This window comes from Doryrhamphus excisus, chromosome 19, assembly GCF_030265055.1.
Source record: "Doryrhamphus excisus isolate RoL2022-K1 chromosome 19, RoL_Dexc_1.0, whole genome shotgun sequence".
In the NCBI taxonomy this organism is placed as follows: Eukaryota; Metazoa; Chordata; class Actinopteri; order Syngnathiformes; family Syngnathidae; genus Doryrhamphus; species Doryrhamphus excisus.
In genome coordinates this window covers 4,524,431-4,539,496 of record NC_080484.1, presented here as the reverse complement: position 1 = coordinate 4,539,496, position 15,066 = coordinate 4,524,431, and the positions used below count along the sequence as shown (strand labels likewise).

At 41.9% G+C, this 15,066-nt stretch overlaps 1 protein-coding gene across 1 annotated transcript; it reads left to right on the top strand.

Annotated features, from left to right (window-relative positions):
• The first annotated feature begins 9,406 nt into the window (after positions 1-9,406).
• Positions 9,407-11,838, top strand: LOC131107506 (glutamic acid-rich protein-like). The gene has a single exon (XM_058057616.1). It carries the CDS (start codon positions 9,407-9,409, stop codon positions 11,705-11,707), a length of 2,301 nt encoding a protein of 766 aa, XP_057913599.1. The 3' UTR covers positions 11,708-11,838.
• The last annotated feature ends 3,228 nt before the right edge of the window (positions 11,839-15,066 follow it).

Genomic DNA, 15,066 nt, shown 5'->3' with positions numbered 1-15,066 from the left:
TCTCCTTAGAATGCACAGATAAGGGACATATATATGTGTTCATGTTTTACATAAGGATCGTGGATGATGGGCAAGATTCCGCAAAGTTTTACTTTCAGTAACTTGAACATGAGCTGGCCCCATATGTTTGGATTGTTGTGTTTATGCAATGGCACCCCCTGCTGTACAAAAAGTGGCACTGACATGAAAAGTGTCCGGCCAACCAATATAGTGGAATCCAATTGCTGCATCTACTGGAATCACAAGTTGAAAGTACATTCATTCATTCATTCATTTTCTACCGCTTTTCCTCCCAAAGGTGACTATGGGGTGTTAGTTCATGTCCAGAGGGCTCTAATAATGTTAAAAACATTCATTCATTTATTTTCTACCGCTTGTCCTCACAAGGGTTCCGGCGAGAGGAGGCGTACATCCTGGACTGGTGGCCAGCCAATCACAGGGCACATATAGACAAACAACCATTCACACTCATATTCATACCTATGGACAATTTGGAGTCACCAATTAACCTGGCATGTTTTTGGAATGTGGGAGGAAACCGGAGAAAACCCACTCACACATGGGGAGAGGGTGAGGGTGGTCTCCCAGCTGTGAGGTGTACGCGCTAACCACTTGCCCGCCGGGCAGCCCCTGCAAGTACATTATCTTAGAAAATATACTTATAACAAATATTGAAATACAAAGCAGTCTCTTTTGTTCTACAAAATAACACCACAGTTCTATGCCAAAATATCTTGTTTTCTTAGGATTTTATGCTGCTGATACTGATCCCGATAATCCATGAGTGAAATGGGCCGATACCGATACCAACACAGATCACATACATGCATGTAACCATGTAAATGTTTAAATTTACTGTCTGTTTTAGGGGGTCACCAAGGTTTTTTCTTGTGAGCGATACTGGAAATGGCCAAGAGCTACTCATTTTGGTAACAGTTATTTTCATAGCTTACTTCAAGCCAAACAAAGCGAACATGCTTGTTTTTACAGAACATGAACAAAATGCTGGTATCCACAACTCACCTTTTGTATTCCACAATGCATTGATTTCTAGTCTTCTCATATTATACCCTAGTGAGGATAAGCGACACAGAAAGCGGATGGATGATAATAAATGTCTATACAGTGGACCTTGGTTAGCGTCATTCATTTGTTTGAGAAGGGCCGACTTTAACCAAAAGGAATCAACTTTTCCCATAAGAAATAATGTAAATCAAATGAATCCTTTACAGAAAGCCTCAAATGTTAACACAAAATGTGTTTTTATAGTATTACAATGACGGCTTTACGTGCAGAAACCGCTTCTACTAGTGCTCTCGATGACGTGTGTTAGCTTGCAGGCTAACATCACCACATGTGCTCACCCTTTTACCTGAAATCAACACCCCATTTTGTTTTTGTTTCCTACATTTTCATGCCATGTTTCATTTTAACAGCAGGTTTGTTTGGCATTGCGGCCATTGCTCACACTAAATTTAGACTCCACTGACGTCGAGTACTGAAATAGCAAGGAGGGAGACGTTCCACACCGCTCACGTTCTAGACAGACTGAGTCTGCACTTGCTGACGGCTAAAACATTGGACCCAAACAGTATTCAAGTTTTATGCACGGGAACGCAACGCTTACAATTTATTGAACCGCCCAGACAAGACAGCAGGTAAGTTGGGAGTGTTGTTAACTTGTGTTCATCTGTATTTCCCAATATATGATGTATTTTATACCGTATAGAACTTGTATTACCAGACCAAGGGCAACTTATGGACAAATCCATAGAGCCAAACACCCTCAACTCAAATTGTTAATATAGTCATTGGCAGTGGAGTGTAGTCTTTGTGTGTCTTTTGGTGTGTCTCTGTTGTGTCTCGTTTCGGCCTGTTGGCAGGGGTGCCGCCAGGACTTCTGGGCACCATGAAAAAAAGTCATATTGTGCCCACCCGGGCAGCTGTGGTCACCACATCTCTCGGATGTAATTTGACCCATTAAAAGCTATTTTTAGGCGATTTGACTCAAATGTTTTTGGAGTACAGTCGTCCCTTGAATTTAGCTGCATCACTCTATCAGTTTTTTTTAAATATTTGAATGAGTATTATTAGAAAAAAAAGCAAATTTTATATATATTTTTTAAATTTTCTTTTTTTATTAACAATTTTTTTCAAAAGCCATCCCTCCATTTTTGATGGCTTTGATTGATTTTTCAAGGCACACAGAATATTGTGTCCTAGGGCTATATAGACAAACAAAAATTAGACTCTCATCTTTCATCGGGAATAAAAAGTTTCTACCTTTTTCCATTCCTTAGTAATCAGCAGTAGAACATGGGTAAGTTTCAGCAAAATATCAGGCTTTTTATAAAAAGATACACAAATGTATCCATATATATTTAGCCACAATGTCTAAACAACGATGCCACAACATAAACAACACAAAAAGGGTTGTTTTACATGTTTTGTGTATTAACACAACAAAACGGGCGCCATATTGTGCACTAACCGAGACAAAATCATTGCAGAAATGTTTGATGTTAACCAAAAACAATGCTAACTGAGGTTCCGCTGTATTTTGTCATGGTAGTTTTTTCAAAAATATTGACGTCACTAGTAAATAAGGTAAAATAACATTCTTAGACTTATTGATGAGCCTTGTCATTTCATGATTTTACTGTTGTTGTGCTGCTGCATTTAAGCATGTGATGCTGCTTGGCTTCTTATGTCAGTTTATAAAGTCAACCAAATACTACTATGACACCTAACACAACACTTTATCTCAGGGTGGGATTGAGCTGAGAGCTTGGTTCGGGTATTAGGTCAGTTTTTTAAAGTCACTGTACGTGTGTGTGTGACAACCGAAACAGTTGGAAAGTGACAAGTTAACAAATGTGATTGGCTAATACAAAAACTGCTTTTGCTTTTGCTATATCCATCGCGGCCATGCTGGAGTCTATTCAATACTCACATTCATACCTATGGACAATTTGGTAATGGTAATGGTTTAATTTCATTTGAACATGCATCAGATTACAATTGAGTGCATCCCATAATCAGTTCACAGTTCCACATGTCCAAAAGGAGTAGGAAGAAGCAAAGCTTATTAAATCCTACCCCTCCATCTGGTACTTTTACAATCAGTAACTGTTACATTTGTTCACTTCCTGCCTTTCTAATATAATAAAGTTCTTAATTTATTTTATTAAATTTTTTTTCTAATTTAATTTTTTTTTTCTAATTGTCACGTACCGAAGTACGAGATGATGTGACCCTACAATGACATAATGGGTACCATAGTAAGTGTCAATATAGTGATATATATAACACATCATGACTGGTTCAAGACTCTTAATCCTTGTATTTAGCAAACATCAACTGCTTGTATTGTTTCTTGAATTGGCTCATCGTTGTGCATTGTTTGAGGTCCTTACTCAATCCATTCCATAGTTTGATTCCACATTTACCTGAAACCATAATACCTGCCGAAAACTCACACACGCACGCGGTGAACATGCTAACTCCACACAGAGATTAGAAGAGAGATTAGTTCTCCTCCATCTCCTGACTGTGCGTCCAACATGCGAACTATTCAGCCACCATGTTCAATGATGTTAGAAGTGGTGAAACAGCGTCTCTTAGTGGCACCATGTGGCAGGTGCAGGTTGCCATAGGAAAGGCCCTTGGGTTTCATCTATTAAAGGGGACCTATTATGCTCATTTTTCAACCCTTTGTCGAATTGTGAACTTCTATAGAGCAGCTGGACACCATAACCGACACAGAAAACTGTTTAGATCTTCCAGAATCTGCACCTATTCCGGTTGTATTTCCTTGGATTTGTGCTTCCTGCCAAAATGGTCTGTTTTAATTTATTCCACCCATGCCCGCCTCTGGGCACGCCCCACTCCGCTGTGATTGGTCACACGGCCAAACAACTTTCTGACTACTGCGAACAACCCTTTCTCCAACCTTGCCTGCCCGAGAAGGAGCACTTGTTGTCGGACATACTTTGTCTGAGAGGTCGCCGGTGCCGTGGGGTTCAGAAGCCGGACGTGAGAGCGCCGCGTTTACTAACTGCTGACAATATTGGCACAACATCGGTAGTTGAAATGGGGCCAAGTCTGTGTTCCAGACTTTGAGCACTGTGGTTCTCTCCACAACCGTGGACGCGCAGCTTGTCCGACATTAATGCACCTTTTCCAGCGAGAGCACGCTGCTTCTAGCTTCAGCAACATTTGGCTAATATTTCATGTTCATGTTGTAAAACAGTCCCGTGTGAAATGCCGTTGACAGATGAAAATCATTTTTTCTTGTTGGGAATCAACGACTTCAATAACGTCTGCCTGAGCTTGTTTCATAATCAGAGAAGCAGAATTTGGGGGAGGGCAGAGAGCGTATTGTGCCTACAGCCACGCCCCCTGTGACATCACAAAAGAACAGTTTTGTAACGCCTTCTGAAACCGAGCGTTTTGAGCCATCCCAAACTTTTTTCAGGGCTCACTTCCAAATGCGCAAACCTCATTATCTGAAACTTTGGGGTATGGTTTAACACGAGAATACAACATTCTAACTACATTTATAGGTCAGAAAAGTGGAAAAAGCATAATGGGTCCCCTTAAAGCTTGTGTACTGTATACACAAAACCGGTCTGAAAGGTGCATACAGTATTCTCCACAAAAAAGCATGTGATGGATAAAAACATCAGGATGGAGGATGTGAGCACCAGTATGCCAACTTTTTGCAGGCATAGCAAAAAGGCAACACATGTTAAGTGGTGAAGTGGAGTCATATGCAATGGAACCCAATAATGGTTGGTCCATCATTGCATTAGCTGTCTTACCGTGATGGACTTATGGAAAGCGACTTTGACTTTCAGACCTTGGAATCTCTTGAGAACCATTTCTAGACAATGAAGGTCACTTGTTGCTTGCATCAAGCATTGCATCACGTAGGATTCAATATTAATATGTTTTTAATGGGATGCACGGTGAACAAGTGGTTACCAGGCAGGCCACACAGCGAGGAGACCCAAGTTCAATTCCACCGTCACCCTCTCCCCGTGTGTGAGTGGGTTTTCTCCGGCTTCCTCCCACATTCCAAAAACATGCTAGGTTAATTGGCGACTCCAAATTGTCCATAGGTATGAATGTGAGTGTGAATGGTTGTTTGTCTATATGTGCCCTGTGATTGGCTGGCCACCAGTCCAGGGTGTACCCCGCCTCTCGCCGGAACCCTCGTGAGGACAAGCGGTAGAAAATGAATGAATGAATGTTTTTAACATTATTAGAGCCCTCTGGACATGAACTAACACCGCATAGTCACCTTTAAATTAGTGTTACCCAATATTGTATATATAATTAGAGAAAATAAGACAACACTCACATGTTAGCGGTTCTTTGTTTTTACACTTGTATTATCCTGTATTGTAGACATAATAAGATTAAATAAGACATTTAACATAAATATAACTCCCTGCTTGTGTGTGTCACGGTAAATGTGGTCGCCTGTGGATCTTAATGGCAGTTGGACAGGAAGTGACGTTTTAGTTGGGTTTTAGCTTGTTGTGGGTTATGGCTCCAACAGTAGCCCTTGTTGTTATTATGATTATGATATTATTATTTGGACGAGTGTTTAGCATGCAGGCCACACAGCTAGGAGACCCGAGTTCGACTCCACTCTCGGCCATCTCTGTGTGGAGTTTGCATGTTCTCCCTGTGCATGCGTGGGTTTTCTCCGGGTACTCCGGTTTCCTCCCCCATTCCAAAAACATGCTAGGTTAATTGGCGACTCCAAATTGTCCATAGGTATGAATGTGAGTGTGAATGGTTGTTTGTCTATATGTGCGTTTGTCTAAAAGTGTGTATTTGTTCCTGGAAACAGGATGTTGTCAAAGAAGACGGAGCAGAGGTCATTCAGCAACGGGCGTCTGAGAGACCAATGGGAGAAGAGAGCGCAGACAATAGCAGACCAGTGCAAACAGGAAGAACAACTGAAGGAGAAAAGTTCCCTCAAATTGTGAGCAATTTACACAAGTTATATAGAAGTTATATTTCTACTACCTTGTGGATTTATTGTTGAGATGTTGATGATAATGATGAGTTACCTTCAAAATAAAAATATTGTATGCAAGTACTGTATATGAATAAAAGACCAATCCAGCATCCATGCCTCATTTTAATTGATGGATCAAATCCCATTCTAATTTATCCACCACTGTTTTGTTTGCTCACAGGCTCTTCTCAAAGTGGAATTACCACTGGTCTCTGGTGGCCAATGGAGACAAGACCAAAGGCGACATCTCCGACTTCAGGAGCGTCACAAGTTTGTCGGAGGCAGAAAAAACCAAGCCAAAAATCAAATTCAAAATCGTACCTCCTCCTCCTCCCAAACCCAAAACTACGACTCCTTCAGCACCTCCTCCCAAGAGGGCACCGTCTCCCAAACGTCTTATCCTGAAGCGTAAAGTGGAAGTGGATGTATTCAGGTTACACTGGAAAGAATCCTGGATGAGCCTGAAAGCACCAAAATATCTTTTCCTCAAGGCCAAAGAGTCCAAAGCAATCATACAAGGATTTACCACCATAGACTTGGTCAACAATAAGACTTACAAACCTGAGGGATCCGGATCACAGCCTGAAAGCCCGTCCGCTGATGGCTGGGGTCAGTCATGGAAGCAGGTATGGAAGCGTGATTCTCCTTTGTTGGCTTTTCTGTTTCATTTCAGCCAAAGCAAACGTTATGGGACTACATGCTATGCACAATTATTAGCCAAGCGAGTGTTTGTCATCAGTTTTATGCATAGTTGTACTGTCAAGAGATTAAAATAATTGCGAGACGAATGAATTAAGCTCTGGAATTAATTGATCTAATTAATTTCCTTTTTACCCCCACCTAACTGCTGAGAAATGCAATCCTGCTTCTCCAAAGTAGGATTTAATTTTAATAAATGGAATATTTTCAAAATGTTTATTACTTTCTAAATACAATTTTCGCCACTACTAGAGCTCTGTAAACATGAAATAACACCCCTATAGTCACATTTACATTCCTACATTCCGCGGGGGTGCTGGAGCCTATCCCAGCTGCCTTTGGGCGAGAGGCGGGGGACACCCTGGACTGGTGGCCAGCCAATCACAGGGCACATATAGACAAACAACCATTCACACTCACATTCATACCTATGGACAATTAAATGTGACTATGCGAGTGGCCAATTAACCTAGCATGTTTTTGGAATGTGGGAGGAAACCGGAGTACCTGGAGAAAACCCGCGCATGCAAGTGGAGAACATGCAAACTCCACACAGAGATGACAGATGGTGTAATCGAACTCGGGTCTCCGAGCTGTGAAGCCTGCGTGCTAACCATACGGCCTTTGGTAGTAGTATTGTGAAATATTATTTTCTAATAACTCTGTGCGTGTTTGCAGGTGAAAGGTACGATCCTGTCAGAGCGTTGTGGGGAGAAACCATTTCAATGGGATCTCCTTTTCAACAGAGATATGATCCCAAGTCCAGAAATCCAAGAATATGTACTTCCTGTGTGGGCTGGCACGTGGAAAATTATGAACTTTGCCTTCAGACAACAGAAACCAAAGTGGGATTGTGTCTGGCCTGATTTCCAACAAAGTCACAGCGACACTTTTGACAGAGTTCACAAACTGCTGGAGGAGGTGGGACTGACTGAACATCAACATACACGTTCACGTTTCTTCCACTCACGTAGAAAACGAATAAGAACCCGACTGTTTTTGTCAGGATGAGCCTCCTGGCTGGGAAGACTCATGGAGGCTTTCCAAGGCTCCAGTCACTGCTGGAGGCTGCACACTCACTGAGCTCAACGCCGAAATGATGAAGATCAATGAGGTGTTCCTTCCTGGCTGGTACCGGTCCTGGCTCATCTCTGCTACTCCTCTGGAGGAAGGAGAAGAGCGTGAGAAGAGCTGGAGATGTTGCTGGAGTTACAGGCAGCAGATCAGGTGAGTTATGAATACATATGGTACATATGTGTATATGTCTGTGTGCTGTCTACTCACAGTATTCCTAAACAGTAATGTTTGGCTTCAAGGACCATGAACAGATGCATCAACAAAGTCAAACAAAAACATTCAAGATTCAGCATTTTTGATGCTACAAATTATTGTATTATTTGTTTTTATTATTTATTATTGTATTATTTTATATATATATATATATATATATATATATATATATATATATATATATATATATATATATATATATATATATTAGGCTGCTTATTTGAGTAAATACATCTCATTCACCCAAAGTCAGGGGTGGCCCGGGAGTCATTTGCAGCCCATGGCTGTTTTTTTTTATCAGCACATTCTGAAAATAGAATTCAACAAGAAAACAAAAACAATGAAAAATCTGCAGTAATTCCACAAGAATAAAGCCTAAATATTAAAAGAAATATTAAAAGAAACAACTTGTTATTTAAGAAAGAAGAAAAAGTCTGAACTTTTGCTCATAATATAACTGTTGTCCAGGCTGCACGGTGGACAAGTGGTTAGTGCGCAGGACTCACAGCTAGGAGACCAAGTTCAATTCCGCCCTCTCCGTGCATCCGCCATCTCTCCCTGTGCATGCGTGGGTTTTGGGCGAGAGGCGGGGTACACCCTGGACTGGTGGCTAGCCAATCACAGGGCACATATAGACAAACAACCATTCACACTCACATTCATACCTATGGACAATTTGGAGTCGCCAATTAACCTAGCATGTTTTTGGAATGTGGGAGGAAACCGGAGATAAACCCACTCATGCACGGGGAGAACATGCAAACACACAGAGAGGGCCGAGGATGGAATTGAACCTGGGTCTCCTAGCTGTGAGGCCTGCATACTACCACTCGTCCACCGTGTAGCCCTAGTGACTGAATATTTTAATAAAAACAAACACGTGCTTCTAGTCTGCACGGTGGTGGAGTGGTTAGCATGGTGGGAATACAGTCAGGGGGTCAGAAAGTCCTGGCTTCGATTATCCACTTGGGCACCTCTGGATGACTAGGTTAATTGGCAACTCCAAATTGTCCATAGGTAGGAATGTGAGTGTGAATGGTTGTTTGTCTATATGTGCCCTGTGATTGGCTGGCCACCAGTCCAGGGTGTACCCTGCCTCTCGCCCGAAGACAGCTGGGATAGGCTCCAGCACAGGCTCCAGAAAATGAATAGCCTATATATACAGCCTATACAGTATAAAGGCCCAAAACAGGCTAGCATTGTTAGTTCAGTGAGCGGCATCAACAACATCTCCAGGCATTGGGTACGGTGGACGCCGGTTTGAGCTAGTGTGATATAGCCAGGCATATGAGATAGATAGAAATAAATAAATCCAGTTTGGGGCTTCAAAATAAAAGTATGGTCTCAAAACTGTCATGCCGGTCTTGTGCCCGCAGGTGGTGCATGACTTCACCGCAAAGCCAAAGTAAACACAACAACCTCCTGAAGAGGAGACGCGACCTTCTCAACGTCCTCCTCACATCAAAACTCCAACATGACGTGAAGGATGGCAATGAATGGTCACACTCCTGGAGGATCCTGAAAAGATGGATCCCACCAGACCAGCATGACCTGGATGAGAACCAGCATGATGAAGATGACACAGACGATGAGGAAAGCGTGGACAATGGATGGTTAGATGATGAGGAAGAAGAGGTTGAAAAATCAGAGGAGAGATCGCGAGAAGAAGAGGAGGAGAGCAACCAAGATAAGACAGAAGAGGAGGATGAGGGGGTTGATGTGGAGGAGGAAGAGGATGACAGCAGTGAAGAGGATACTGACGTGAAGCTAGAAGATGACCCTGAAGATGAGGAGGAGGACGATGATCAGGTGGATGGAGAAGAGGCCGATGAAGAGGGGGAAGGAGATGAAGAGCTTGAAGAGGAAAATGAAACACAGGAGGAAGAAGATGAGAAGGATGGTGAGGACAGTGGAATGACTGAGGAGAAGAACGTTTATAACAAAGACAACCAAGAGATGGAAGAAGTAGATGATCTGCAGAAGAGCAACAATCCATGCGTGGATGAGGAGACAGAGGAGAAGGAAAATGGAGATGAGGAGGATGAGGAAGCGCACGATAAAATGCACATGGAGGAGAATAAGAGAGACGTACAAGGAGATGAGGTTGAGAAGGACAGGAGGAGAGCGACTGAGGTGGAGGAAGAAGTGGAGGAGGAAGAAGTCAGTGGTGACGAGGTTGCGAAAGACAGGAGAGAAGAGCCTGAGGAGGACAATGAAGCTGAGGAAGAGGAGATGGACAAGACGGAAGAGGCTGAGGAGCAAGAGGAGCAAGTCAAAGGGGAGGAGGTTGACAAGGACAAGAAGGAGGAGAATGAAGAGGAGGAGGCTGTTGATGAGGAGGAAGAAGATGAAGTCGAGGAACAGGAGGTGGAAAAGGACAAGAGGGAAGAGACAGAAGAGGAGGAGGAGGACGATGAAGTTGAGGAGGAGGAGGTTGAGATGGACAAGAGGGAAGAACCTGAGGAGGAAGAGGAGGAAGTCAAAGGGGAGGAGGTTGAGAAGCACATGAAGGAGGAGACTGAAGAGGAGGAGGAGGAGGCTGTTGATGAGGAGGAAGAAGGTGAAGTCGAGGAAGAGGAGGTGGAGAAGGACAAGAGGGAAGAGGCTGAGGAGGATGATGAAGCTGAGGAAGAGGAGGTGGAGAAGGACAAGAGGGAAGAGGCTGAGGAGGATGATGAAGTTGAGGAAGAGGAGGTGGAGAAGGACAAGAGGGAAGAGGATGAGGAGGATGATGAAGTCGAGGATGAGGACGTAGAGAAGGATAAAAGGGAAGAAACTGAGGAGGAGGAGGAGGAAGAGGAGGAGGAGCAAGTCATGGAGGAGGACGCTGAGAAGCACAAAAGGGAAGAAACTAAGGAGGAGGAGGAAGATGAGAACGAGAAGTGGGAAGAGTCTGAGGAGGAGGAAGAGGAAGTCGAAGAGGAGGAGCTTGAGAATAGGGAAGAGGATGACAAGAACGAGGAAGAGGAGGTGGAGGAGGAAGACAAGCAGGTCCAAATTGAACATGAAGAGGACGTAGAAGGAGGTCAAGAACATGAGGAGAGTGAAGCAAACCAACAGGATGAAAAGATGAAGATAAATGCAGAAGAAGAGGAAGAGGAATGTGGCATCAACGTGAAGTTTGAAGATGAGGAGAGCGAGGAGAACAGCGATGATGATAATGACGAAGAGGACGGCGAGAACGATGAGCAGGCAGACGTAAACGGTCAAAAGCAAGAAGTAGAGGGTGATGATGAAAACGAGGAAGATGATAAACCTGAGGAGCATCAGCATGAAGATGACGAAGACCCCAACGTAGATGTACAACCAACGGACCACCAGTCCTCAAAAGCAACCAAACACAGATTAAAGACTCCTCTGCATCTGCAGTTCCACAAAGTCCATGCCTCCTTCTCCTCCTGGAAGAAGTCTTGGATGGTGGCAATGGCTCACAGGGTAGGCGACGAGGACCAGGAGAGCGAGGACGAAGCTGAGGAGCAAGGGGTGTTGCGGGCTTGGCGAGAATCATGGAGGATCTGCCGCTGGAAGAAGCCAGATGAGGATGAAGTGGTGTGTTTCTCCAGCAGGCATCGCAGCGTGAGACACCACAGACCGATGCATGAAGAAGACCACCTGCTGAAGAAGGAATGGACTCAGAGCTGGAAGACCCCCAAGAAGAGCAATGACACCCAACAGGTCATTTGATGGAATAACAACAAGATTGTTGACGTTTGTTGATTCTCATCAAGTTTCGCCACATTTCCACCAAGCGGGACACTTGAGCCACGCTTTGGTTATTGGGAAATAGGGATTCGTACCGACACTCAGTACAGTCGTGTAATCGGTTCCAAATCAATTTCTGTTAATAAATGGAATATCTTCATATTTAGAGCGTAGGAAACCTGTTTATGACTTTATAAATACAGTTTTTAACGTTATTACGGCCCTTAATTTACACTCCTATTACTCACTGTTTACAACACATTGTGCAGGGACTCGAGACGGCAGCTAGCTAGCGAGCTAACAAGCCAGCCAGCTAAGCCTTAAATGTATTTTTTGTTATTTTAAGAAGCCCAACATTTCCACACAAAATGGGAGGAAAACTTGGTTTTTTTTTTACTCTATCATATGGGACATGCCATGGATGATTGTTGCGGCGATGTCATGTAAGCTAACATCGCAATGTTTTGTGTCATTACTGCCGCAGTGACCAGGATACTACATATCACTTGTATTTCAATATGATCTGAGTAAAAATAAACCATAGTCTACTCCTTAATTCATTTCTGATAAAACGTAATCAAACCACGATTTGAGGGACGACTGATTCAGGCTCCTGCAGCAAGTACTTCAAGACAGATTGGAGTGATGGTACCTGGTATTTGGTACCCAGGCTTCAGTGGGGACTTTTTGTGAGGGCCGGTATTGTTAAAAAAAATAATGAGCATAATTAGGGATATCAGATATTGGCTTTTTTGACGAAAACCGATATTGTCCAACTCTCAATTTCCAGGACTGATATCAGCCTATACCGATATGTGTAATAGGTCATATTATGTTGTGTACACCATTTTAAAAATATAATTTTTCATGATGGGAATAAAATCAGATACCAATATCAACAGATCAGGCCAATAATTATCGGACATCCCAGATCGTAATAATACATACAGTATTTTCCAAACATTGCCACATACCCGGACTGGGATCCAAGCCATAGTCGCCTTTGTCCAGTGGCGATGTCGGTAATTGAATTGAATTTGTATATTTTTATTTTATTTTATTTTATTTTATTTTATTTTATTTTATTTTATTTTATTTTATTTTATTTTATTTTATTTTATTTTATTTTATTTTATTTTATTTTATTTTATTTTATTTTATTTATATGTCGGATATCGGTAATTAAACTCTTACATTATAAATAACGACCTGAAAAACATCACAGCTTTTCGGTTCGGTTCTATTCTGTTCTGTTTTATTTCTAAGGGTCTGTCCAAGACCCAATTGCACGAAAACTGTAACAAATAATGTAAATCCAATGTATGTTAATACACAACAGATTCAATTTATATAGTTTTAATGTGAAAAAAACAATGTGAAATACATATCAATGATGAAAGAACATTTAACGTCACTTTTTGCTTGGATTAAAGACTCTTATTGACCAGGACCGGCGAGGAAGGACGGAAGGACCTCCGCTACAACTGGTCTACAAACTTTTGGACTTGATCTGCTAAAAGTGGTAAAAGTGGCTAAATCTCATTTGTTCTGATAAGATGAACTGAAAATCCATTGATAGGTTAGCATCTGTTTATACAAAATATTATTGCCACTTTTCCACCCAGCGGGACAGTTCATCGATGGATTCCACTTACCCTGGTATCTTTTCTCCGTAGCTTTAGGAAAGAAGGAAAGAGGAAGTGTTGGCTACACTACATTAGCATCTGCCAGCCCCCCCCCCCCCCCCCCCCCCCCCCCCTCCGAATAAAAGGCTGATTTTTCCACAGCCATCCTGTCGTTGTGTCATTCAGCTGTCATTGCAGTATGAAATTGTCATATAATCAAGATTGTACCATTCTGTTTTTAGCCGATTTTGGTACACATTGAGCCTAATTTGTCCAAATAAGGAATTGAAAATGTGTGTGTGTTTAACAAAAGACAGATATTTGCCACGCATTAATAAAATCATCCGCTTCAATGGCTGGGAAGACCGTCAACAGCGACGAACTTAAGGACTCATAATGGCTACTAAAAAGTGTGGCAGTGTTTTAAAAAGGTTAAAGATGATCAATAAAGTAAAGTGTCAGCAGCTATGTTGTTCTTACATAGTATACTTCATATGCACTTTTCTAATGTCTAAATATGCACACTTGCACTTTAAGGCAGCACTATAGGAGTATTATACCCAGGTGGTGGGCCTTGGTTTGCTAATGCTAGGAGTCCACTGGGCCGGCGCCAGTTGGTGCCAGTTTGTGCCAATGCAATTTGCCGTGGCGCCTAGTGTCGCCAATAATTGAGTTTGGCGGCAAGAAATTTTCAAAATGTTTAAAATCTTCGTCGCGCCACTTGCATCAAGCAAACGGCGCAAAGTGTCCACCAAGTGGAACTAAATGTCGCAAACAATCTGCCTATTGGAATCCACTGGAATGTAATGAAACAAGCCAAGTTGCGCCAATGATGCTAGAAGTCCGCTGGGCTCAAAACGCTCGGTTTCAGAGGGCGTTGCAAAACTGGAATTTTGTGATGTCACAGATGGAGTGGCTTCCTTATATGGGCGTGCGCTGTAGGTGACATACACTCTCTGCCGTCGCACAAGGTCTGCTTCTTTTCGTTGAAATTTAGATCTTTATTGCTCTTAAATTTATGACTCTTTTTGTCTTATAAATTTACAATTTATGTTCTCGTAATATTATTACTTTTTTCTCGTAAATGTAGACCTTTTTTCCTCTTAAATTTAGATTTTTTTATTTTAATGTACAACATCTCTCATAAATTTACAATTTATATTCTTGTAATATTGTGACTTTTTCCCTCTTAAATTTACGATTTTTTTTCTGTTAAATGTGAATTAAACTTTTAGCTCTTAAATTTAAGAGAAAAAAAGTTATGAAACTTTATGACTTTATGTATGCTACCATTACTGAAGTTACTATAATTACTATTGTACTGTATTATATGTAATAGAATTTACTCTTACGTAATAATATGTATAAAACACATATAAAACACGTTTTTTACAATAGTACAGTACATTTAATGAAATGCTTTCTGACATTTAAGATTATACAGAGAAGTGACTGCAATGAACACTACGGCCACACGGGGGCACTGGAGCAATAATCTGCAGGATCAGGACAGCGTCAACAGTTCCACCTGCCACAAAATTAGGTACACCTCCACAATGAAAGCTTCATTATGTTAAAAAAAAGTCTATATATATTATCATTATAATTCTTATTCAACAACATTTCTTTCCAATATGAATTGAAAGACGAGAAACCAGAAAATGTCATCACGTGCCTCGTGAATAATTCATGAGGAGAGACAAGTTCGTGCGTCCT

What these genes read in the sequence shown, in the direction of transcription:
- LOC131107506 (XM_058057616.1), top strand. Translation starts at nt 9,407, where the DNA reads ATGACTTCACCGCAAAGCCAAAGTAAACACAACAACCTCCTGAAGAGG.